Here is a 27,571-nt window from a genome sequence, read left to right as displayed (position 1 = left end):
ATTTCGAAGCTCTGTTTTTATTTTGATCGATTTCTTTGTCTTCAGATATCTTTTAAATCTAATCTCAGGATCTGTTTCCAGAACTCTCTCGAAATCCCAGAGTAAATTAAAGAGAGTAGGGATAATGGGAAGGTACTCACATTGGCAGGATGTGACTAGTGGAGTCCCGCAGGGATCTGTCTTGGGGCCTCAATTATTCACAATATTTATTAATGACTTAGATGAAGGCATAGAAATTCTCATATCTAAGTTTGCCGATGACACAAAGATTGGTGACATTGTAAGCAGTGTAGATGAAAACATAAAATTACAAAGCGATATTGATAGATTAGGTGAATGGGCAAAACTGTGGCAAATGGAATTCAATGTAGACAAATGTGAGGTCATCCACTTTGGATCAAAAAAGGATAGAACAGGGTACTTTCTAAATGGTAAAAAGTTAAAAACAGTGGATGTCCAAAGGAACTTAGGGGTTCAGGTACATCGATCATTGAAGTGTCATGAACAGGTGCAGAAAATAATCAATAAGGCTAATGGAATGCTGGCCTTTATGTCTAGAGGACTGGAGTACAAGGGGGCAGAAGTTATGCTGCAACTATACAAAACCCTGGTTAGACCGCACCTGGAGTACTGTGAGCAGTTCTGGGCACCGCACCTTCGGAAGGACATATTGGCCTTGGAGGGAGTGCAGCGTGGGTTTACTGGAATGGTACCCGGACTTCAAGGGTTAAGTTACGAGGAGGGATTACACAAATTGGGGTTGTATTCTCTAGAGTTTCGAAGGTTAAGGGGTGATCTGATCGAAGTTTATAAGATATTAAGGGGAACGGATAGGGTGGATAGAGAGAAACTATTTCCGCTGGTTGGGGATTCAAGGAGTAGGGGGCACAGTCTAAAAATTAGAGCCAGATCTTTCAGGAGCGAGATTAGAAAACATTTCTACACACAAAGGGTTGTAGAAGTTTGGAACTCTCTTCCACAAACGGCAATTGATACTAGCTCAATTGCTAAATTTAAATCTGAGATAGATAGCTTTTTGGCAACCAAAGGTATTAAGGGATATGGGCCAAAGGCAGGTATATGGAGTTCGATCACAGATCAGACATGATCTTATCAAATGGCGGAGCAGGCACGAGGGGCCGAATGGCCTCCTCCTGTTCCTATAAATCCCTGGTTAATGCTCGTGTTGTTCTGGGGTTTCTGAAACTGCCCCGTTAATTGTTGGATATTGTTTCTTGGGAGAACAGTGTGGAGCTGTGTTTGGGGAGAGAATTCCTCTCACCCTTTATATCATTTATTAAACTCGATTCCAAATTTACTCTGGTTTCCAGTCAGGACTTAAACATCTGGAATATTAATGATGAATAATAATGAGAGAGCTGTTGCTAAACGATGGAGGTTCGTTAGGAGACGGAGGCTGGTGTGAGTCAGTTTAACACAGAGAGCCCGTGTTAGTGAGAGAGAGAGTCAGACACACAGAGCAGTGTATAAACCCCTTCGTACCTGCCCTGTTACCCCGGTGGGAGCTCGATCCACTCATGCATTTTATAACATGATTACTGATCATTAAAGAAAGAATTGCATTTATATCGGGCCTTTCACCACCTCAGGGTGTCCCAAAGGGCTTCACAGACAATTAAATTCTTTCAAAATTGTAGTCACTGTTGTAATGGAGGAGACACAGCAGACAATTTGTACACAGCAAGATCCCACAAACAGCAATGAGATAATGACAACATCATCTGTTTTAGTGATGTTGGTTGAGGGATAAATATTGGCCGGGACACTGGGGAGAACTCTCCTGCTCTTCCTCAAAATAGTGTCACAGGATCGTTTACATCCACCTGAGAGGACAGACGGGGCTTTAATTTAATGAATCATCGGAAAGAAAGCACCTCCAACAGTGCAGCACTCCCTCAGTACTGCCCTTCTGACAGTGCAGCACTCCCTCAGTACTGCACCTCTGACAGTGCAGCGCTCCCTCAGTACTGCCCCTCGGACAGTGCAGCGCTCCCTCAGTACTGACCCTCCGACAGTGCAGCACTCCCTCAGTACTGACCCTCTGACAGTGCAGCACTCCCTCAGTACTGCCCCTCTGACAATGCAGCACTCCCTCAGTACTGACCCTCCGACAGTGCAGCACTCCCTCAGTACTGACCCTCGGACAGTGCAGCACTCCCTCAGTACTGACCCTCCGACAGTGCAGCATTCCCTCAGGACTGACCCTCGGACAGAGCAGCGCTCCCTCAGTACTGCCCCTCTGACAATGCAGCACTCCCTCAGTACTGACCCTCCGACAGTGCAGCACTCTCTCAGTACTGACCCTCGGTCAGTGCAGCACTCCCTCAGTACTGACCCTCCGACAGTGCAGCATTCCCTCAGGACTGACCCTCGGACAGAGCAGCGCTCCCTCAGTACTGCCCCTCTGACAATGCAGCACTCCCTCAGTACTGACCCTCCGACAGTGCAGCACTCCCTCAGTACTGCCCCTCGGACAGTGCAGCACTCCCTCAGTACTGACCCTCCGACAGTGCAGCACTCCCTCAGGACTGACCCTCCAACAGTGCAGCACTCCCTCAGTACTGCCCCTCGGATAGTGCAGCGCTGCCTCAGTACTGCCCCTCGGACAGTGCAGCACTCCCTCAGTGCTGCACTGAGAGTGTCGGCCTGGATTATGTGCTCAAGTCTCTGGAGTGGGACTTGAATCCACGACCTTCTGACTCAGAGGTGAGAGTGCTGCCCACTGAGCCCAGTCTGGGTGTTATTTTATTTTCTAAGCCCTTGGACAGTTTGACTCCAGTCTGTTGCAGGAAATCCATCTCTGTCCGTCCGTCTCCCTCCTGTCTGAGCCCCAGTCACACCTCATATAAAGCTCATTACAGATTTTACAATCACTGCAACTCCCCTGATTAACAATAGTCCAGGATTAACCCCAGTCTCTGATTAACCCCAGTCCCTGATTAACCCCAGTCTCTGATTAACCCCAGTCCCTGATTAACCCCAGTCTCTGATTAACCCCAGTCCCTGATTAACCCCAGTCTCTGATTAACCCCAGTCCCTGATTAACCCCAGTCTCTGATTAACCCCAGTCCCGGATTAACCCCAGTCCCTGATTAACCCCAGTCTCTGATTAACCCCAGTCCAGGATTAACCCCAGTCCAGGATTAACCCCAGTCTCTGATTAACCCCAGTCCCTGATTAACCCCAGTCTCTGATTAACCCCAGTCTCTGATTAACCCCAGTCCCGGATTAACCCCAGTCCCTGATTAACCCCAGTCCCTGATTAACCCCAGTCTCTGAATAACCCCAGTCCCTGATTAATGCCAGTCTCTGATTAACCCTAGTCCCTGATTAACCCCAGTCCCTGATTAACCCCAGTCTCTGATTAACCCCAGTCCCGGATTAACCCCAGTCTCTGATTAACCCCAGTCTCTGATTAACCCCAGTCTCTGATTAACCCCAGTCCAGGATTAACCCCAGTCCCTGATTAACCCCAGTCTCTGATTAACCCCAGTCCAGGATTAACCCCAGTCCCTGATTAACCCCAGTCTCTGATTAACCCCAGTCTCTGATTAACCCCAGTCCAGGATTAACCCCAGTCTCTGATTAACCCCAGTCTCTGATTAACGCCAGTCCCTGATTAACCCCAGTCTCTGATTAACCCCAGTCTCTGATTAACCCCAGTCCCTGATTAACCCCAGTCCCTGATTAACCCCAGTCCCTGATTAATGCCAGTCTCTGATTAACCCCAGTCTCTGATTAACCCCAGTCTCTGATTAACCCCAGTCCCTGATTAACCCCAGTCTCTGATTAACCCCAGTCCCTGATTAACCCCAGTCCCTGATTAACCCCAGTCTCTGATTAACGCCAGTCCCTGATTAACCCCAGTCCCTGATTAACCCCAGTCTCTGATTAACCCCAGTCTCTGATTAACCCCAGTCCCTGATTTACCCCAGTCTCTGATTAACCCCAGTCCCTGATTAACCCCAGTCCCTGATTAACCCCAGTCTCTGATTAACCCCAGTCTCTGATTAACCCCAGTCCCGGATTAAGCCCAGTCCCTGATTAACCCCAGTCTCTGATTAACCCCAGTCTCTGATTAACCCCAGTCCCTGATTAACCCCAGTCCCGGATTAACCCCAGTCTCTGATTAACCCCAGTCTCTGATTAACCCCAGTCCCTGATTAACCCCAGTCTCTGATTAACCCCAGTCCCTGATTAACCCCAGTCTCTGATTAACCCCAGTCCCGGATTAACCCCAGTCCCTGATTAACCCCAGTCCCTGAATAACCCCAGTCCCTGATTAATGCCAGTCTCTGATTAACCCCAGTCCCTGATTAACCCCAGTCTCTGATTAACCCCAGTCCCTGATTAACCCCAGTCCCTGATTAACCCCAGTCTCTGATTAACCCCAGTCCCGGATTAACCCCAGTCCCGGATTAACCCCAGTCCCTGATTAACCCCAGTCTCTGATTAACCCCAGTCCAGGATTAACCCCAGTCCCTGATTAACCCCAGTCTCTGATTAACCCCAGTCCAGGATTAACCCCAGTCCCTGATTAACCCCAGTCTCTGATTAACCCCAGTCCAGGATTAACCCCAGTCCCTGATTAACCCCAGTCCCTGATTAACCCCAGTCTCTGATTAACCTCAGTCTCTGATTAACCCCAGTCCAGGATTAACCCCAGTCTCTGATTAACCCCAGTCTCTGATTAACCCCAGTCTCTGATTAACCCCAGTCCAGGATTAACCCCAGTCCCTGATTAACCCCAGTCCCTGATTAACCCCAGTCTCTGATTAACCCCAGTCCAGGATTAACCCCAGTCTCTGATTAACCCCAGTCCCTGATTAACGCCAGTCCCTGATTAGCCCCAGTCCCTGATAAACCCCAGTCCCTGATTAACGCCAGTCCCTGATTAACCCAAGTCCCTGATTAACCCCAGTCCCTGATTAACGCCAGTCCCTGATTAACCCAAGTCTCTGATTAACCCCAGTCTCTGATTAACCCCAGTCCCGGATTAACCCCAGTCCCTGATTAACGCCAGTCCCTGATTAACCCCAGTCCCTGATTAACCCCAGTCCCTGATTAACCCCAGTCCCTGATTAACCCCAGTCCCGGATTAACCCCAGTCCCTGATTAACCCCAGTCTCTGATTAACCCCAGTCTCGGATTAACCCCAGTCCCGGATTCCCTTTCTCTTGCCGTGTGTTTCTGAATGTAAATCCCTGTCACTGGGAGGCAGCAGCCGAGGTCCCGACCCCCGGTCTCAGGGTACTGCCCAAACACACGGCCGAGGGTTTGATCGAGTCGATGGTCCAGACAGTGATCTGAAGCAGGTCGATCTGGGTGTGTCGCGACTCACTGATCCGGATTAACGGGCTGAGGATTTTCTGATGCAACAATTTCGATGCCTGAAGGACAGAAGTTTATTGGGTGAGTCTCTCCGATCGGGGCACTGGGCGAGCTGGTGACTGAGGGCTTCGGACGGGGAAATTTGTGGACAATTCCAGATTAGGAGGTGTGGTTAATTCTTCAGAAGGTTAAAGGAAGCTGCTGAGGGATATTGATGAGATGGGGAATGGGCTGGACAGGGGCAGAGGGATATTGATGAGATGGGGAATGGGCTGGACAGGGACAGAGGGATATTGATGAGATGGGGAATGGGCTGGACAGGGGCAGAGGGATATTGATGAGATGGGGGAATGGGCTGGACAGGGGCAGAGGGATATTGATGAGATGGGGAATGGGCTGGACAGGGGCAGAGGGATATTGATGAGATGGGGAATGGGCTGGACAGGGGCAGAGGGATATTGATGAGATGGGGAATGGGCTGGACAGGGGCAGAGGGATATTGATGAGATGGGGAATGGGCTGGACAGGGACAGAGGGATATTGATGAGATGGGGAATGGGCTGGACAGGGGCAGAGGGATATTGATGAGATGGGGAATGGGCTGGACAGGGGCAGAGGGATATTGATGAGATGGGGAATGGGCTGGACAGGGGCAGAGGGATATTGATGAGATGGGGAATGGGCTGGACAGGGACAGAGGGATATTGATGAGATGGGGAATGGGCTGGACAGGGCCCGATGGGATTCAATGTCAGTCAATGCGAGGTGATGCATTTTGGTTAAATAAACAACTGCAGTAATTATACTGTGAATGGGGGTGGGTTCAGGACTGTGGGGGAGCAGAGGGATTTGGGGGAGGACAGGGTCACAGGTCATTAAAGGCACCACCTCAGGGGGAGAAGGCTGTAAAAAGCTCATGGAATTGTATGTTTCACCTCAAAAGGTGTAGAATATAAAAACCAAGAGGCAATGATGAACCTAAATAATACCTTAATCAGACCTCAGTTCGAGGACTGTGTACAGTATTGGGCTCCACACTGTAGGAAGGATATTGGGGTTTAGAGAGAGTAAAATACAGATTCACTGGGACGCTGCCTGGAGCGAGGGAAATAAATACCAAGAAAGACCAGAAAATGGGGTCTCTGTTTTTCTCTCTCTCTTTGTCTCTCTGCCTCTGAATGTTTCTCTTTCTCTCTCTTTCTGTCTCGCTCTGTATCTGTCTGTTTTTCTCTCTTTGTCTGTCTCTCTGTATCTCTCTGTCTGACCCTCTGTCTCTGTCAGTCTGTGTCTGTTTCTCTGATTTGTAAGATTTCTTGGAAAAATCTGTCTGTGTCTGTTTCTCTGTGTCTCTGTATCTGTCTCTGTCTATTTCTCTCTCCCTGTACCTCAATCTGTCTGTACATATCTGTCTTTCTCTCTGTTTCTCTCTCTCTCTCTCTCTCTCAGGGAGTGAATGAGACGGGATCTTACAGAGTCGTGTATGATACTAAGTGGAGTGGAAAAGGTTAATCCCCAGTCACTATTTTAAATTAAACCGTGACTGCAGGAGACACAGGTACAGACTGGGAAAAGGCAGGTTCAGGACTTGTGTCAGGAAGCACTTCACACAGAGAGTGACCAATATCTGAAATTAGTCCCGGAGCAGGGGAGTGGGACTGAAACCTCTGGGGCCATTCACAAGGGTCAGTTGGAGGCTGTGACGGGCGGGGCTGGGGGATTTGTAGGATTTCTTGGAAAGGTGGGGCTGGATGGGCCGAATGGCCTTTCTCTGCGTCTCTCTTAAAGCTGCCGGACTTGTCTTCATTTCTCAAGTAAAATGTCGTGGTGTGAGGGGGGAGGGGGAGCAGGAGGTACGAACGGTCCAAGAACCCCATCACCCCAAGGTTTATGTGATTAATCCTTCCATAGAATCGTACAGTACAGGAGGAGGCCTTTTGGCCCATCATGCCTGTGCCAACTCTTTGAAAGAGCTGTCCAATTAATCCCACTCCCCCACTCTTTCCCCATAGCCCTGTATAGATGGAGCATCAGTCAGCTCTCCTGGGAATCGGGTCGGCAACTCTGGTTGGACATGTTCCTGGAGGTTTCATCACATGACCTCTCACCTCCAAACACCCCACCCCCACTCTCCCGCTTTTGGTCGCCCGACACATCCATCCTCATGACACCCCGCCCCCTCCCCCAATCTCCCACCTTTGGTCGCCCGACACATCCATCCGAGTGACTCCCCACCCCCTCACCCCCACCATTGGTCGCTCGACACGTCCATCTTAATGACGCCCCGCCCCCACACTCCCTCCTTTGGTCGCCTGATACGTCCATACATGGGAACCTCCCCCCGCACTCCCGCCATTGGTCACCCAACACGTCCATCCCACACCTAGCGGAAAGTGAACAGACTCTTTGTTACCCGATTGGATGATTCTTGACTCTCAGTCAAACAGCCAATCTCCGCCATCGACAATATTTTTACAATTAATAAATGAAAGTACTCAAAGAAAATGTAAACAACTTACCATTTTTTAATAGCCCCATGATGTTTCTCCCCCGGTTTGCTCGCAGCGGTGTCCTGGAGATTAATATTTTATTCCTGGAGACTCCAGGACAATCCTGGAGGGTCAGTAACCCGACCTGGGAATGTTGTAAACAGAAACAGGACCGATCCCTGAAGTGAAACAGACATCAAACCCCAGCCCTGGACTTTCATATCCCTTCCCCCATATTATTTAAACTGTGATTACTTCACATTTCTTGTAGTATGTTTATTCATATTTATCAGTAACAGTAGAACACACAAGCCCAAATCCGGGCTGAATATCGGATTCATTTTGATTCGGACAAATTTGAGTGTTCATGAAATCCGAAAGTTTTAAACAGCGGGCTTTAGGACCACGCGGAAGCCTCAGGTGGGACTATCGGGCAGAGTAACCCGGCGGGCTTTAGGACCGCGGGGGAGCCTCAGGTGGGACCATTGGTCAGAGTAACTCGGCGGGCTTTAGGACCGCGGGGAAGCCTCAGGTGGGTTGATGTTTCCAGTCTGCATCTGCTCCTGGATTGAGATTTTATTTCTCTCTCTGTGAATCTCCCCGGGACCGGGCCGGTCTCTCCCCCCATCTATTCCCCCCCCTCTCCCCATCTATTCCCCCCTCTCTCCCCATCTATTCCCCCCTCTCTCCCCATCTATTCCCCCCCTCTCCCCATCTATTCCCCCCCTCTCCCCATCTATTCCCCCTCTCTCCCCATCTATTCCCCCCCTCTCTCCCCATCTATTCCCCCCCCTCTCCCCCCCCCTCCCCCCCTCTCCCCCCCCCCTCTCCCCCCCCCTCCCTCTCCCCCCCCCCTCCCTCTCCCCCCCCCTCCCTCTCCCCCCCCCCTCCCTCTCCCCCCCCCCTCCCTCCCCCCCCCTCTCCCCCCTCCCTCTCCCCCCCCCCTCTCTCCCCCCTCTCCCCCCCCCCCTCTCCCCCTTTTGATGATCTAATTGCCGATCCCATCTCTCAGTCTCACAATCCGCCAACACCCAACACATGTCCCCATCACACCCATCAAACGGGACTCGGATTCTCCCCCTCCACCCGCTCTCTGCAGACGGGTCGATCCCAGGACCGAGTCGATCATTTTATTTCGGGATTTATTTCCTGTCAGCAAATCCCGCGGCCGCAAAATCAACTTTAATCCGGTTTCTCTGCTAAAGTCATCGGACCCGATTGAAGAGGCTCCGTCCTGAGGAATGCGGAGCTCGGTCCCTGATCGGAGGGCGCTGATCTCGGCCAGTGTAAGTGAGACTCTGGACATGTCCCCCCGGTAGGAGGGTCTGTGTACATTGTATAGGGGGGTCTGTGTACATTGTATAGGAGGGTCTGTGTACATTGTATAGGAGGGTCTGTGTACATTGTATAGGAGGGTCTGTGTACATTGTATAGGGGGGTCTGTGTACATTGTATAGGGGGGTCTGTGTACATTATATAGGAGGGTCTGTGTACATTGTATAGGGGGGTCTGTGTACATTGTATAGGGGGGTCTGTGTACATTGTATAGGGGGATCTGTGTACATTGTATAGGGGGGTCTGTGTACATTGTATAGGGGGGTCTGTGTACATTGTATAGGAGGGTCTGTGTACATTGTATAGGAGGGTCTGTGTACATTGTATAGGGGGTCTGTGTACATTGTATAGGGGGGTCTGTGTACATTGTATAGGAGGGTCTGTGTACATTGTATAGGGGGGTCTGTGTACATTGTATAGGAGGGTCTGTGTACATTGTATAGGGGTCAGTGTACAGTGTATAGAGTCTGTGTACAATGTATAGGCTAAGTGTATAGTGTATAGGCTCTGTGTACATTGTATAGGGCTCTGTGTACGGTGTATAGGGCTCTGTGTACGGTGTACAGGGCTCTGTGTACGGTGTTTAGGATTCTGTGCACGGTGTACAGGCTCTGTGCACAGTGTACAGGCTCTGTGCACAGTGTACAGGGCTCTGTGTACAGTGTACAGGGCTCTGTGTACAGTGTATAGGGCTCTGTGTGCAGTGTACTGGCTCTGTGTGCAGTGTATAGGGCTCTGTGTACAGTGTACAGGCTCTGTGTACAGTGTATAGGGCTCTGTGTACAGTGTACAGGCTCTGTGTACAGTGTATAGGGCTCTGTGTACAGTGTATAGGGCTCTGTGTACAGTGTACAGGCTCTGTGTACAGTGTACAGGCTCTGTGTACAGTGTACAGGCTCTGTGTACAGTGTACAGGCTCTGTGTACAGTGTACAGGCTCTGTGTACAGTGTACAGGCTCTGTGTACAGTGTATAGGGCTCTGTGTACAGTGTACAGGCTCTGTGTGCAGTGTATAGGGCTCTGTGTACAGTGTACAGGCTCTGTGTACAGTGTATAGGGCTCTGTGCGCGGTGTACGGGCTCTGTGCGCGGTGTACGGGCTCTGTGCGCGGTGTACGGGGCTCTGTGCGCGGTGTACGGGGCTCTGTGCGCGGTGTACGGGCTCTGCGCGCGGTGTACGGGCTCTGCGCGCGGTGTACGGGCTCTGCGCGCGGTGTACAGGGCTCTGCGCGCGGTGTACGGGCTCTGCGCGCGGTGTACGGGCTCTGCGCGCGGTGTACGGGCTCTGCGCGCGGTGTACGGGCTCTGCGCGCGGTGTACGGGCTCTGCGCGCGGTGTACGGGCTCTGCGCGCGGTGTACGGGCTCTGTGTACACTGTACGGGCTCTGTGTACGGTGTACAGGGCTCTGTGTACGGTGTCCGGGCTCTGCGCGCGGTGTCCGGGCTCTGCGCGCGGTGTACGGGCTCTGCGCGCGGTGTACGGGCTCTGCGCGCGGTGTACGGGCTCTGCGCGCGGTGTACGGGCTCTGCGCGCGGTGTACGGGCTCTGCGCGCGGTGTACGGGCTATGTGCGCGGTGTACGGGCTCTGTGCACGGTCCAGGGTGGGATATGCTGCTTCCTGCAATCTGACAATCTCCAACACCCACAAACTCTGATTCCCATTTCCCCCGGGCTGGAACAGGGCCCCCTGCCGGTCCGGCCCAGTCTCACACCCTGGACCACCCCCAGTTTTGGGGACAATTTCCTTTCACTGAGCGTCTCCCCCAACTCACTCCTTCCCACATTGTCTGACTTTATAAACGATTCGAGATGCAGAAGGAGCTTTCTTTATTTAATGGTTAATAAAGAAATAATCCTGAACACACAAACAATGGGATTGGATGAGCCTTAAATCAGCGTTGATGAAATGAGTTTTTGATGAGCGGCCGGTGCTGAACTTGTCCTGTTTCCCCCCGCCGTGTGTTTAATGCTCCTGTCTGGGATCAGATTCACTTCTCACAACACTTCATTTCATTTCTAAATCACAGCAGAGTTTCCAGAGCGAGGGCATCAAACCAGCCCACATCCCCGAACCAGCCACTGGGCAAGATTCACACTCCCCTCAGCTCTGAGCTGCCAATAAATTCAACCCCAACTCGCCTGTTATCGAGGTGTAATTATTCCTATTGATCTGCAGCTTGTGAAGATAATGTGATCACTGAAACAAATCTCTCCTAAACTCGGCCCAATATATCAAAACCTCTTCAAACTCTAGTGATGTCCGACTGTGAGACCCTCCAGCCCTCCCACCCTCCGAGATCTCCGCGTTCCTCCAACTCTGGCCTCTTGTCCATCCCCCACTCCCTTCACCCCTCCATTGACGGCCGTGCCTTCAGCTGTCCAGGCCCTAAGCTCTGGAATTCCCTCCCTAAACCTCTCCCCCTCTCCCCCTCTCTCTCCTCCTTTAAGACCCTCCTTAAAACCCACCTCTTTGACCAAGCTTTTGGTCACCTGTCCTAATATCTCCTTATGTGGCTCAGTGTCAAATTTTATCTGATAATCGCTCCTGTGAAGTTCCTTGGGATGTTTTACTACGTTAAAGGTGCTATATAAATGCAAGTTGTTTTTGGGGTTACATAAGAACATAACACAAGAAATAGGAGCAGGAATAGGCCATTCGGCCCCTCGAGCCTGCTCCGCCATTCAATCAGATCATGGCTGATCTTCGACCTCAACTCCACTTTCCCGCCTGATCCCCATATCCCTTCATTCCCTCAGTGTCCAAAAATCTATCGATCTCAGTCTTGAATATTCTCGATGTGGAGATGCCGGTGATGGACTGGGGTGGACAAATGTAAGGAATCTTACAACACCAGGTTATAGTCCAACAAATTTATTTTAAAATCACAAGCTTTCGGAGATTATCTCCTTCGTCAGATGATTGAATGAAAAGGTTCTCAAATCGCATATCTTATACGATGTTGGGACAGCATCACACCAATCAAAAGGTGTCGTTGTTATTCAAACAGGCCAGTCACGGAGAACAGCACGTCCCAGTACACTCGATATACATTGTGTCTTTTACACAGGCAGGCAGAAAGAAACTTAAAATGGCAGAGAGAGAGAGAGAGAGAATTTTAAAAAACATATAAATTTTTTCCCCCTTTTTGCTGGTGGGGTTACGTAGCGTAACCCCACCAGCAAAAAAGGGGGAAAAAATTTATATGTTTTTTAAAATTCTCTCTCTCTCTCTCTCTGCCATTTTAAGTTTCTTTCTGCCTGCCTGTGTAAAAGACACAATGTATATCGAGTGCACTGGGACGTGCTGTTCTCCGTGACTGGCCTGTTTGAATAACAACGACACCTTTTGATTGGTGTGATGCTGTCCCAACATCGTATAAGATATGCGATTTGAGAACCTTTTCATTCAATCATCTGACGAAGGAGATAATCTCCGAAAGCTTGTGATTTTAAAATAAATTTGTTGGACTATAACCTGGTGTTGTAAGATTCCTTACTTGAATATTCTCAACGACTGAGCATCCACAGCCCTCTGGGGTAGAGAATTCTAAAGATTCACAAACCCTACGAGCAGGTGGTGTGACGTAGGAGCCAGAAGATGAGTGTGGATTGTGAGGATCGAGCTGAAGGGGAACAGCATTCCGGGGGAGGAAGGGTGACGTTCGGAGACTATTTCTGCTCACATTGGAGCAGCTGATAAAAGGCCGTAGTATTTATTATAGAAAATGGGTTATAAATATCCCAGTTACAAGTCTGTATATCAGTCAGAGTCCAGAGTAACACATTGTGTCGTAAAATGGTCCACGGGAGGGACATCAAACCCAGAGTTTGTGAGTTTTTATTGGGGCCACTTTTAAAAAGAGAATGAGAATAATTTCACTTTTCCCGTGTGAGGAGCTGCTGAGATTGAGGTGAGATGATGGAGGAAGGGGAATATTTTTGCTTTTGCAGCTCCTTCTCACCTCTCCTGAAGGTGCTGACTCAAGTCCCACTCCAGAGACTCAAGCACTTAATCCAGGCCGACACTCCCGGTGCAGTACTGAGGGAGTGCTGCACTGTCGGAGGGTCAGTCCTGAGGGAGTGCTGCACTGTCGGAGGGTCAGCACTGAGGGAGTGCTGCACTGTCGGAGGGTCAGCACTGAGGGAGTGCTGCACTGTCGGAGGGTCAGTACTGAGGGAGTGCTGCACTGTCGGAATGTCAGTACTGAGGGAGTGCTGCACTGTCGGAGGGTCAGTCCTGAGGAAGTGCTGCACTGTCGGAGGGTCAGTACTGAGGGAGTGCTGCACTGTCGGAGGGTCAGTACTGAGGGAGTGCTGCACTGTCGGAGGGTCAGTACTGAGGGAGTGCTGCACTGTCGGAGGGTCAGTACTGAGGGAGTGCTGCACTGTCGGAGGGTCAGCACTGAGGGAGTGCTGCACTGTCGGAGGGTCAGCACTGAGGGAGTGCTGCACTGTCGGAGGGTCAGTACTGAGGGAGTGCTGCACAGTTGGAGGGTCAGCACTGAGGGAGTGCTGCACAGTTGGAGGGTCAGTACTGAGGGAGTGCTGCACTGTCGGAGGGTCAGTACTGAGGGAGTGCTGCACTGTCGGAGGGTCAGCACTGAGGGAGTGCTGCACTGTTGGAGGTGCCGTTTTTCGGATGAGATGTTAAACCGAGACCCCGTCTGCCCTCTCAGGTTGATATCGATGATTCCATGGCACTATTTTTAAGAAGAGCAGGGGAGTTCTCCCCGGTGTCCTGGCCAATATTTATCCCTCAACCAACATTATGAAAAAACAGATTATCTGGTCATTTATCTCATTGCTGTTTGTGGGATCTTGCTCTGCGCAAATTTGCTGCCGCGTTTCCTACATTACAACAGTGACTACATTTCAATAAAGTATTTCATTGGCTGTAAACGCTTTGGGACGTCCTGAGGATGTGAAAGGCCCAAAGCTGCTCAAACAAAGTCCTCCACAGAGAGAGCCAATAGAAAGTGTTTGAGTGGGAACCTCGATTCCTTGTCATTGAATTGAAGGGCTGGTGACTCTCAAATTTTAAAATTAAACAAAGCTGTTTCACTTTAATCCTCACTCCAGCCAATAGGTGACCCGGCTCCGTCACACTCACTGGTTCTCAGTGTCTGCAGTTATTGGTTTATATTAAAACTAATAAAAGGCGGTAACGATTGATTCTGGGCAGTGTGGTCCTGATGATCAGGGATCCAGAGTCTCGATCTGGTGTTGTCTGAAAGGATCTTTTGATTGTCTGTAATTTCTGAATGTTGCAGTAAATCAGTGCGTTTATAATCAGATAATGAATAATATCCTTAATCCCTCAAACTCCAGTGTGTTCTGTTTAATCAGTGAGCTTTTCAATAGAGGCCGAGATTTAACGGGAAAATCCCATCACAAGATTTATTTTTATCTCGATCAGAATCCTGGGAGTTGAGTTGAAATCTTCATCTCATCGAAATCGAGATAAAGTCTCAAATCCAGGCACTCGGATTGGATTAGTCAGAGTGCGGGGATTGGCTGTTAATGGGCAGTGTGAGTCTGAGGATTGGGCTCGAAGGTCAGGAGCAGAACCTGGTCCAAAATCCATTGATTTTATTTCTCTCCCAACAGGGAGCTGATGTCAGAAGGAGGAGATGATCAATGGGAGAGAGAGTCTTGTCAGGACACAGTCATCACATTGGGTCCCAGTACTGACTGATCAGCGAATAAGGACAACTGTCTGACACAGAGAACAGCTGGGGGGAAAACAGCTGGAATTCAAACACCTGGAACATCTGCAAACACAGCCGGGGAAAACAGCTGGAACCATAACACCTGCACATCTGCAAACACTGTTGTGGAAAAACAGCTGGAATCCTAACACCTGACACATCCGCAAACACAGCTGAGCAAAACAGCTGGAACCCCAACATCTGGAATATCTGCAAACACCGCTGGGGAAAAACATCTGGAATCTGTGTCCATTCAAAGTCGGATCGTCACAGAACGTTCACACCAGACCTCAGAGTGGAGACCCCCCTGAATCACCCCCAGACGGACCGAGATCACCCCCTCTCTGAGCGAGGGTCCAGTTGGAGCAGAGACCCCCCTGAATCACCCCCAAACAGACCGAGATCACCCCCTCTCTGAGCGAGGGTCCAGTCGGAACGATGCGTCTGTCCGGTTTGTTGCTCCTTCAGGCCCTTTGGACAGCCCTGTCTGTCTCCACACAGCACTTCCCGTCCTGGGGTCACTACGACCTGTGTAAGACTCAGATTCACTGGGACCAGGGGAGGAGTTGGGATTACATGGCCTGCCAGCCCGAGGCGGAGCTGGTCAGCAGGTTCCTGAGGGTGAGGTTGGATCCCCCCAACAGTACGTGTGGAGAGACCCCGGAGATGTACTGCACGCTGGTGAGTAGAAGCCTTTCACACCCAGTCTCTGTTGTGTGTCACGCTGGGAATGGACGGTCACTGAATGGCCTTTATCAAAGTGAGTCATTACATAGAATTACAGAGAATGTACAGCACAGAAACAGGCCATTCGGCCCAACTGGTCTATACTGGTGTTTATGCTCCACACGAGCCTCCTCCCACCCGACTTCATCTCACCCTATCAGCATATCCTTCTATTCCTTTCTCCCTCCTGTGTTTATCGAGCTTCCCCTTAAATCCATCTACACTATTCACCTCAACCTCTCCTTGTGGGAGTGAGTTCCACATTCTCACCACTCTCTGGGTGAAGAAGTTTCTCCTGAATTCCCTATTGGATTTATTAGTGACGATCTTATATTTATGGCCCCGAGCAGGTGAACATGTCCAATTGTGTCTCTGAACACTGTCCAATATCTCCAGTGGGGGAATATGTCCAATTATATTTCTGGACACCACTGATTTATTATAATGTTCTGTCTCTCTGGGGCTGCTGGGAGACTTGTCATTTTCTGAAGATCCAATTTAGCCCAAAAGGCAACAGACTCGATCCCGATTGGCTTTGCTGTAATCTCCCCGAGTCTGACAATCTGATCTGATTGGGTTTCCGTACGATATAAACTGTCCTGTAATGAAGTCATTGAGATGTAAATTCAGGACTGTTTCTAAATATTAATTATCCTCTCGTTGAGTTAATCATCTCCTCAGGACAACTGGTTCCTTCATCATTGTTAGAGGGAAAACTCCTGAATTAATAATCCGTCATAAGTTTCACCAATAATTAAAACTGTGTAATTTATTGCAGAACATGTCGTTTATCAGAGGGAATTATTCTCCAGGTCAATTAGTAATCTGTTACAACAATAATACGACTCTTTGAGGTAAATCTTACACCAGTCCCATATTCCACTGTCGGAGCTGTGTGTGAAACACTGTCCGGGCCCAGTGAAACCGGACCGAATGTCACTGTGTGTGAAACACTGTCCGGGCCCAGTGAGACCGGACCGGGTGTCACTGTGTGTGAAACACTGCCCGGACCCAGTGAGACCGGACCGGGTGTCACTGTGTGTGAAACACTGCCCGGGCCCAGTGAGACCGGACCGGGTGTCACTGTGTGTGAAACACTGTCTGGACCCAGTGAGACCGGACCGGGTGTCACTGTGTGTGAAACACTGTCCGGACCCAGTGAGACCGGACCGGGTGTCACTGTGTGTGAAACACTGCCCGGGCCCAGTGAGACCGGACCGGGTGTCACTGTGTGTGAAACACTGCCCGGACCCAGTGAGACCGGACCGGGTGTCACTGTGTGTGAAACACTGCCCGGGCCCAGTGAGACCGGACCGGGTGTCACTGTGTGTGAAACACTGCCCGGACCCAGTGAGACCGGACCGGGTGTCACTGTGTGTGAAACACTGCCCGGGCCCAGTGAGACCGGACCGGGTGTCACTGTGTGTGAAACACTGCCCGGGCCCAGTGAGACCGGACCGGGTGTCACTGTGTGTGAAACACTGCCCGGACCCAGTGAGACCGGACCGGGTGTCACTGTGTGTGAAACACTGCCCGGGCCCAGTGAGACCGGACCGGGTGTCACTGTGTGTGAAACACTGCCCGGACCCAGTGAGACCGGACCGGGTGTCACTGTGTGTGAAACACTGCCCGGACCCAGTGAGACCGGACCGGGTGTCACTGTGTGTGAAACACTGCCCGGGCCCAGTGAGACCGGACCGGGTGTCACTGTGTGTGAAACACTGTCCGGACCCAGTGAGACCGGACCGGGTGTCACTGTGTGTGAAACACTGCCCGGACCCAGTGAGACCGGACCGGGTGTCACTGTGTGAGATTCACACACCTCAGGATGCCCCAAAGCACTTTGAAAGTGTCAGCTGTGGCTCAGTGGGGAGCACTCTGACCTCTGAGTTGGAAGGTTATGGGTTCATCGTCCCACTCCAGAGACTCAAGCACATAATCTAGGCTGACACTCCCAGTGTCGTACTGAGGGAGTGCTGCATTGAGGGAGTGCAGCACTGTCGGAGGGTCAGTACTGAGGGAGTGCAGCACTGTCGGAGGGTCAGTACTGAGGGAGTGGTGCGCTGTCGGAGGGTCAGTACTTAGGGAGTGGTGCGCTGTCGGAGGGTCAGTACTGAAGGAGTGCTGCACTGTCGGATGGTCACAACAGAGAGAGCATTGCACTGTCGGAGGGTCAGTACTGAGGGAGTGCTGCACTGTCGGATGATCAGTACTGAGTGAGTGCTGCACTGTCGGAGGTGCCGTCTTTTGGATGAGATGTTAAACCGAGGTCCCATCTGCCCTCTCGGGTGGACGTGAATGATCCCAGGGTTACTATTTCAAGGAAGAGTCGGGGAGTTCTCCCCGGTGTCCTGGGCAATATTTATCCCTTAACCATCACCAAAAATAGATGATCTGGTCATTTATCTCATTACAACAGTGACTACACTTCAAAAAAAGTCCTTCATTGGCTTTGAAGAAAGAAACAAAGAACTTGCATTTCTATAGCGCCTTTCACATCCTCAGGACGTCCCAAATCGCTTCACAGCCAATGAGGTACTTTTTGAAGTGTAGTCACTGTTGTAATGTAGGAAACGTGGCAGCCAATTTGCGCACAGCAAGATTCCACAAACAGCAATGTGATAAATGACCCGATAATCTGTTTTAATGATCATAGAAGTTTACAACATGGAAACAGGCCCTTCGGCCCAACATGTCCATGTCGCCCAGTTTATACCACTAAGCTTGTCCCAATTGCCTGCACTTGGCCCATATCCCTCTATACCCATCTTACCCATGTAACTGTCCAAATGCTTTCTAAAGACAAAATTGTACCCGCCTCTACTACTGCCTCTGGCAGCTCGTTCCAGACACTCACCACCCTTTGAGTGAAAAAATTGCCCCTCTGGACCCTTTTGTATCTCTCCCCTCTCACCTTAAATCTATGTCCCCTCGTTATAGACTCCCCTACCTTTGGGGAAAGATTTTGACTATCTACCTTATCTATGCCCCTCATTATTTTATAGACTTCTATAAGATCACCCCTAAACCTCCGACTCTCCAGGGAAAAAGTCTCAGTCTATCCAACCTCTCCCTATAAGTCAAACCATCAAGTCCCGGTAGCATCCCAGTAAATCTTTTCTGCACTCTGTTGATGTTGGTTGAGGATAAATATTAACTTCCTGCCGCCATATTGGGACCTTAGTTGGCCGGTTTACGCCTGAGAAACGGAGCCTTGTTGTTCGGCCGGTATCTCGTAGTTTGTATATTTTTTATTCTGTAACTGTGTTTTTTACTCATGTCCTCGCTCCTTCTCTCCCAATCTGTTCCCTCTCCTGAACTTCTGTTCTCTGATTCTGTTCTCTGATTCAGTATTCAATGTGAGTGGGTGAGTGAGACGGAAAGACTGCAGGGTGAGAATGGATTCAGACTCTGGCTGTAGTGTTGGTGCAAAGACAGCAATTCCTGCACAGATGCTGCAGATTTTAAAATTCTCATCCTCGTGTTCAAATCCCTCCATGGCCTCTCCCCTCCCTATCTCTGTAACCTCGTCAACCCTACAACCCTCCGAGATCTCTGTAACCTCGTCAACCCTACAACCCTCTGAGATCTCTGTAACCTCATCAACCCTACAACCCTCCGAGATCTCTGTAACCTCATCAACCCTACAACCCTCCGAGATCTCTGTAACCTCGTCAACCCTACAACCCTCCGAGATCTCTGTAAACTCCCCCAACCCTACAACCCTCCGAGATCTCTGTAACCTCATCAACCCTACAACCCTCCGAGATCTCTGTAAACTCCCCCAACCCTACAGCCCTCCGAGATCTCTGTAACCTCATCAACCCTACAACCCTCCGAGATCTCTGTAACCTCCCCCAACCCTACAACCCTCCGAGATCTCTGTAACCTCCCCCAACCCTACAACCCTCCGAGATCTCTGTAACCTCATCAACCCTACAACCCTCCGAGATCTCTGTAACCTCCCCCAACCCTACAACCCTCCGAGATCTCTGTAACCTCCCCCAACCCTACAACCCTCCGAGATCTCTGTAACCTCGTCAACCCTACAACCCTCCGAGATCTCTGTAACCTCGTCAACCCTACAACCCTCCGAGATCTCTGTAACCTCCCCCCAACCCTGCAACCCTCCGAGATCTCTGTAACCTCGTCAACCCTACAACCCTCCGAGATCTCTGTAACCTCCCCCAACCCTACAACCCTCCGAGATCTCTGTAACCTCGTCAACCCTACAACCCTCCGAGATCTCTGTAACCTCCCCCAACCCTACAACCCTCCGAGATCTCTGTAACCTCGTCAACCCTACAACCCTCCGAGATCTCTGTAACCTCCCCCAACCCTACAACCCTCCGAGATCTCTGTAACCTCCCCCAACCCTACAACCCTCCGAGATCTCTGTAACCTCCCCCAACCCTACAACCCTCCGAGATCTCTGTAACCTCCCCCAACCCGACAACCCTCCGAGATCTCTGCGCTTCTCCAATTCTGGCCTCTTGTCCATCCCCAATTTTAATTGCTCCACCATTGGTGGCCGTGCCTTCAGCTGCCTGGGCCCTAAGCTCTGGAATTCCCTCCCTCCACCTCTCCACCTCTCTCTCCTCCTCTAAGATGCTCCTTATTACCTACCTCTTTGACCAAGTTTTTGGTCACCTGTCCTAATATCTCCTTCTGTGACTCGGTGTCAGTTTGTGTCTGATAATCGCTCCTGTGAAGGGCTTTGGGACGTTTTCCTACATTAAAGGCGCTATATAAATGCAGGTTGTTGTTGTTGCTGTTGTTGTTTCTGCTGCTCTGTACCTTTATCGGCCGTCTGACCCTAACCCTGTTTACACTGACGTTCTGTTTGTTGTTGGGAGTGGGGACTGCCTGCCAGGCCCTGGTGTCCTGACTTGTGAAGGCCCGAGGCCTGAGAGTCGTGACCCGAGAGTGACCTGTGCAATCGACCTTCGAACCCGGCTCCACACAGCATGGGGAAACATTTATTATTGGACGATCAGTGAGACCTCCCGGTGTCCCGGCCAACACTCCTCCCATCCAACATCAACACAAACAGCTCATCACAACGCTGTCTGTTGGATCTTGCTGTGCACAAAATGGCTGCTGCGTTTAGCTCCATCAGACTAACCGTGTTTCACCTGTCAGCCTTGGCTCAGTGGTGAACTTTCACCTTGGAGTCAGAAGGTCATGGGGGAGTGCAGGGTGAGGTCTGGGGGCTAAGTTGAGGCCCAGTGCAGATTGTCTCCTGTGAAGCAGAGATTCCAGTGATCCTGTTGTAGACACTGAGCTGAGGTTAAAACTCCGTGAGGGCCGAAAGCCCCTTTAATACGGGTTCCAGGTTTTGAAATCTCTGCATTGCTTTAAAATCTTTTCCTGTGAGCTGATGGACGTGTTTCTCTGGAGTGTGGGAGCTCAGGTTCGAGTTCAGAGAATGGGCTATATTTATATAAAAGGCCGCGGTTTCACCCAGTCTGACTCACATTCTGGGCTCCACTTCCCGCAATATCACTAATTTTACCAAAGTCTCTCGACAGCAGAATGAAGGGGTTACGATCAATATTTCAGCATCTCCAGGACATGATGTTCAATGTCAGCTGACCAACTGAATCCATGGCCTTGTTACTGATTATATCACTCACCTTCTCTCCCCGGAAAGTCTGTTAATAATTGATGTAAAGTTGCTTCTCCAGAGAACAAAACATGGTTGAGGTTTGATTGAAATACTGAGGGGACAGTGTGAGGAGACGGGAGGGGAGTATTGGTGAGTGAAGCAAACACTGTCGGGAACATAGGAACAGCAGGAGGCCATTCAGCCCCTCGAGCCTGTTCCCCATTCAATTTGATCATGGCTGATCTGTACCTCAACCCCATTTACCCGCCTTTGCTCCGTATCCCTCGATACCCTCACCCAACAAAAATCCATCGATCTCAGTCTTGAAAGCTCCAATTGACCCCCAGCATCCACAGCCTTTTGGGGGAGAGAGTTCCAGATTTCCACTCCCCTTTGTGTGAAGAAATGTTTCCTGACATCACCCCTGAATGGCCGAGCTCTAATTTTAAGATTATTCCCCCTTGTTCTGGACTCTCCCTCCAGAGGAAATAGTTTCTCTCTATCTCCCCTATCGAATCCTTTTATCATTTTAAACACATCGATTAGATCAGCCCTCAATCTTCTAAACTCGAGGAATACAAAACAAGTTTTTCCAACCTGTCCTCATAATTTAACCCTTTTAGCCCCGGTATCATTAACAGCAATGTGATAATGACCAGATAATCGGTTTCAGTGATGTTAATTGAGGGATTAATATTCACCACAACACCGGGGTGAACTCCCCATCTCTACTTCAAATAGTGGCCGTGGGATCTTCTACGCCCAATTGAGAGGGCAGACGGGGCCTCGGTTTAATGTCTCATCTGAAGGACGGCACCTCCGACAGTGCAGCACTCCCTCAGTACTGATCCTCCAACAGTGCAGCACTCCCTCAGTACTGACCCTCTGACAGTGCTGCACTCCCTCAGTACTGACCCTCTGACAGTGCTGCACTCCCTCAGTACTGACCCTCCGACAGTGCAGCACTCCCTCAGTACTGACCCTCCGACAGTGCAGCACTCCCTCAGTACTGACCCTCCGACAGTGCAGCACTCCCTCAGTACTGACCCTCCGACAGTGCAGCACTCCCTCAGTACTGACCCTCCGACAGTGCAGCACTCCCTCAGTACTGACCCTCTGACAGTGCTGCACTCCCTCAGTACTGACCCTCCGACAGTGCAGCACTCCCTCAGTACTGACCCTCCGACAGTGCAGCACTCCCTCAGTACTGACCCTCCGACAGTGCAGCACTCCCTCAGTACTGACCCTCCGACAGTGCAGCACTCCCTCAGTACTGACCCTCCGACAGTGCAGCACTCCCTCAGTACTGCACTGCGAGTGTCGGCCTGGATTATGTACTCGAGTCTCTGGAGTGGGCCTTGTTCCCATGACCTTGCCTGTCTGCCTCTATCGGTGTTTATAATTAAATATGAACGTGGGCAATTCAGAGAACGGGAAACAGAGAATAACAGGAGACGGCCCCGAGACTCCTCATCATTCAAACTGGTCGATAGAAAAATCCATGCCCTGATGACAGGGTCACAAGGTCAGTCAGTCATTACCTCAACATCTGGAAACAGCCTCTTAAAACACCGTCCGGTTAGAATCAGGTCTGTGTGCAGCTGCTGACGGACTCACTGCATAGAGAGAGAGAGAGGGAGAGAGAGGGTACCCATTGGAGGAGGGGAGAGAGGGAGGGTACCCATTGGAGGAGGGGAGAGAGGGAGGGTACCCATTGGAGGTGGGGGAGAGAGGGAGGGTACCCATTGGAGGAGGGGAGAGAGAGGGTACCCATTGGATGAGGGGGAGAGAGGGAGGGTACCCATTGGAGGAGGGGGAGAGAGGGAGGGTACCCATTGGAGGAGGGGGAGAGAGGGAGCGTACCCATTGGAGGAGGGGAGAGAGGGAGGGTACCCATTGGAGGAGGGGGAGAGAGGGAGCATACCCATTGGAGGAGGGGGAGAGAGGGAGGGTACCCATTGGAGGAGGGGAGAGAGAGGGTACCCATTGGATGAGGGGGAGAGAGGGAGGGTACCCATTGGAGGAGGGGGAGAGAGGGAGGGTACCCATTGGAGGAGGGGGAGAGAGGGAGGGTACCCATTGGAGGAGGGGAGAGAGAGGGAGGGTACCCATTGTAGAAGGGGGAGAGAGGGACGGTACCCATTGAGGGGGAGGGGGAGAGAGAGAGGGTACCCATTGGAGGAGGGGAGAGAGGGAGGGTACCCATTGGAGGAGGGGAGAGAGAGAGAGGGTACCCATTGGAGGAGGGGAGAGAGAGAGAGGGTACCCATTGGAGGAGGGGAGAGAGAGAGGGAGGGTACCCATTGGAGGAGGGGAGAGAGAGGGAGGGTACCCATTGGAGGACGGGAGAGAGAGGGAGGGTACCCATTGGAGGAGGGGAGAGAGAGGGTACCCATTGGAGGAGGGGAGAGAGAGGGTACCCATTGGAGGAGGGGGAGAGAGAGAGGGTACCCATTGGAGGAGGGGAGAGAGAGGGAGGGTATCCATTGGAGGAGGGGAGAGAGGGAGGGTACCCATTGGAGGAGGGGAGAGAGAGGGTACCCATTGGAGGAGGGGAGAGAGAGGGAGGGTACCCATTGGAGGAGGGGAGAGAGAGAGGGAGGGTACCCATTGGAGGAGGGGAGAGAGAGAGGGAGGGTACCCATTGAAGGAGGGGGAGAGAGGGAGGGTACCCATTGGAGGAGGGGGAGAGAGGGAGGGTACCCATTGAGGGGGAGGGGACAGAGAGTATTCCTGATATTGGGATCTGAAGGAACGATTTATCGCTGATAGTTTGACAGAAGCATGAGATTGAGATCAGGCAAAGAAGATAAAAAAAACCCTCTAAATGATCCTTTAATTCACTTTCTGAACTGTATTTATCAGAAACAATCGATCCCCTAAAATAGTCAAATTGATGAAAAAGTGAGACATCCCCATAATTAATAGCAGGATTTCCATTTGCTGTTGGGGGTTTTGTAAATGAGTCGGTGTAAAAGTCTCCAGGTTTGGAGTCTGATTTATTGTCTCTTTAACCCTCAGACAGTATAAAAGGATGGGGGTGAATTTCTGACCCGTTTTATCCTCTCGCTGCCTCTGTCCTGTCGAGATTACTGGAGAATATTTCAGCTCCTCTCTGGGACACTAAACGCTGCTCATTTTATTCTCTGTCCGATCATTAACCTCCAAACTGAGCAACTCTGCTCTAAAATTAACTGTAACAAAGGAGCTGATTACTTGGCGATGGGGAGTGACCGCAATCTGTGGGATTGTACTTTATGGAGCCACTAACTCCTGTACTTAATAATACCCTAATTAACATAATTAACCAGGGGACTGAACCGTGCAGATAGCGAGAGGTTTAGTTAGTGATAATGACAGGCTGTTACTCACACAACACATTGTAAATCCAAGATAGAAACACTTAAAGCCCTGAAATAAATGTCAAGTGGTGAGTGGATTTGGAGAAGTAACAATGATTCATAAGATGCTCCGTTTACACTCCAGTGTGGCAGGAACAGTTCCTGGAATATATGATCCGTGTATTGAAATATCTTCCCTTCCCACGTTGATACAGCTGCACAGAGCAGGAGCCTGTTGTTTCTCTCCCTCCCTGGGCTGTGTGGTGATGTTTAATTACTGTTTCAACAACAACTACTTGCATTTATATAGCGCCTTTAACGTAGTAAAACGACCCAAGGTGCTTCACAGGAGCGTAATCGGACAAAATTTAACACCGAGTCACACAAGGAGATATTAGGACAGGTGACCAAAAGCTTGGTCAAAGAGGTGGGTTTTAAGCAGCGTCTTAAAGGAGGAGAGAGAGGTCGGGAGGTGGAGAGGTTTAGGGAGGGAATTCCAGGTTTTGGGGTCTGGACAGTTGAAGGCACGGCCGCCAATGGTGGAGCGATTAAAATCGGGGATGCACAAGAGGCCAGAATTGGAGGAGTGCAGAGATCTCGGAGGGTTGTAGGACTGGAGGAGGTTACAGAGATAGGGAGGGGCGAGGCCACGGAGGGATTTGAACACGAGGATAAGAATTTTAAAATCGAGGCATTGCTGGACTGGGAGCCAATGTAGGTCAGTGAGCACAGGGGTGATGGGTGAACGGGCGAGTTAGGATACTGGAGGCAGAGTTTTGGATGAGCTGAAGTTTACGGAGGGTGGACGGTGGGAGGCCGGGCAGGAGAGTATTGGAATAGTCGAGCCTGGAGGTGAGAAAGGCATGGATGGGTGCAGTGGAACAGTAAACAAGAAACCTGGTCCAGAAATGTGAGAATCAGAGAGAGCTCGAGCGAGTGGTGGAGAGAGACAGTCGCTCAGTCTCTCTCTTCACTCCCGCTGTGGTTTCACACTGAACTCCCACCACTGATTGCCCCTCGAGTTTCCTCACCGTTTACACACTGTCATTCCATAGAATGGTGAGTTGTAGCACTGGGACAAGGGGCTGTTAATTATGTACCGAGGACACGGCAATTCAGGAGCACTGAACATCTGGACAGTGTGATTATTCATTCATACTTTTGACAGCTTTAGGATCCTGTTACTAATGGACACTCGTTTCATTCTAAATACAGACATTAAAATAATCAATTCCAATATCCAGCTTTAGTCAGTGCCTTTGGAAAGATGCTGTGAGAATTGTAGATTCATTAATAAGAACATAAGAAATAGGAGCAGGAGTAGGCCATTCGGCCCCTCAAGCCTGCCCCGCCATTCAACAAGATCATGGCTGATCTTCGATCTCAATGCCATTTTCCTGCACTAGCCCCACATCCCTTGATGCCTTTAATATCTGGAAATCTATCGATCTCTGTTTTGAATGTACTCAATGACTGAGCCTCCACAGCCCTCTGGGGTGGAGAATTCCACAGGTTCACCACCCTCTGAGTGAAGAAATTTCTCCTCATCTCAGTCCTAAATGGCCGACCCCTTATTCTGAGACTGTGACTCCTGGTTCTAGACTCTCCAGCCAGGGGAAACATCCTCCTTGCATCTACCCTGTCGAGCCCTGGAAGAACTTTGCAACTTTCAATGAGATCACCTCTCATTCTTCTAAACCCGAGAGAATACAGGCCTCGTCTACTCAATCTCTCCTCATACGACAATCCCGTCATCCCAGGAATCAGTCTGGTGAAACTTCATTGCACTCCCTCTATGGCAAGTATATCCTTTCTTAGGTAAGGAGACCAAAATTGTACATAATACTCCAGGTGTGGTCTCACCAAGGCCCTATATAATTGCAGTAAGACATCTTTACTCCTGTACTCAAATCCTCTTGTAATAAAGGCCAACATACCATTTGCCTTCCAAATTGCTCGCTGCACCTGCATGTTAGCTTTCAGTGACTCATGTACAAGGACACCCAGGTCCCTTTGAACATCAACATTTCCCAATCTTTTACCATTTAAAAAATACTCTGCAATTCTATTTTTCCTACCAAAGTGGATAACTTCACATTTTTCCACATTATGTTCCATCTGCCATGTTCTTGCCCACTCACTTAGCCTGTCGATATCCCCTTGAAACCTCTTTGCATCCTCCTCACAACTCACATTCCCACCTAGTTTTGTGTCATCAGCAAACTTGGAAATATTACATTTGGTCCCCGCGTCCAAATCATTGATAGAGATTGTGAATAGCTGGGGCCCAAGCACCGATCCCTGTGGTACCCCACTAGTCACAGTCTGCCAACCTGAAAAAGACCCGTTTATTCCTACTCTCTGTTTTCTGTCTGTTAACCAATTCTCAATCCATGCCAGTATATTACCCCCAATTCCATGTGCTCTAACTTTGTTCACCAACCTCCTGTGTGGGACCTTCTCAAAAACCTCCTGAAAATCCAAATACACCACATCCACTGGTTCCCCCTTATCTATTCTACTAGTTACATCCTCAAAGAACTCCAATAGGTTTGTCAAACATGATTTCCCTTTCGGCCTTTCATAAATCCATGTTGACTCTGCCAAATCCTATTATTATTTTCTCAGTGTCCTGTTATCACATCCGTTATAATAGATTCTAGCATTTTCCCTCCTACTGTTGTCAGGCTAACAGGTCTGTAATTCCCTGTTTTCTCTCTCCCTCCTTTCTTAAATAGTGGGGTTACATTTGCCACCCTCCAATCTGCAGGAACCATTCCAGAATCTATAGAATTTTGGAAGATGACAACCAATGCATCCACTATCTCTGTCGCTACCTCTTTCAAAACCCTGGGATGGAGATCATCAGGTCCTTGGGATTTATCGACTTTCAGTCCCATTAATTTCTCTAATACTATTTTTTTACGAATACTAATTTCTTTCAGTTCCTCATTCTCACCAGACCCTTGGATCTCTAGTATTTCTGGGAGGTTTTTTGTGTCTTCTTCCATGAAG

General features: G+C 50.2%; 1 protein-coding gene across 2 annotated transcripts in view; it reads left to right on the top strand.

The window, feature by feature from the left end:
- Positions 1-8,845: 8,845 nt before the first annotated feature.
- LOC137312779 (netrin-G1-like) overlaps positions 8,846-27,571 on the top strand; it is a 44,036-nt gene continuing 25,310 nt past the window's right edge. For both annotated transcript variants that reach the window (XM_067979213.1, XM_067979212.1), the window contains exons 1-2: positions 8,846-9,124; positions 14,781-15,562. In XM_067979213.1, the coding sequence (XP_067835314.1) occupies positions 15,320-15,562 (243 nt within the window). In that variant the 5' untranslated portion in view covers positions 8,846-9,124; positions 14,781-15,319. The remainder of the gene's footprint in view (positions 9,125-14,780; positions 15,563-27,571) is intronic.

This window comes from Heptranchias perlo, unplaced genomic scaffold, assembly GCF_035084215.1.
Source record: "Heptranchias perlo isolate sHepPer1 unplaced genomic scaffold, sHepPer1.hap1 HAP1_SCAFFOLD_431, whole genome shotgun sequence".
Lineage (NCBI taxonomy): Eukaryota > Metazoa > Chordata > Chondrichthyes > Hexanchiformes > Hexanchidae > Heptranchias > Heptranchias perlo.
Note: the sequence above shows the minus strand (reverse complement) of the source record. Positions and strands in the feature narration are given on the sequence as shown.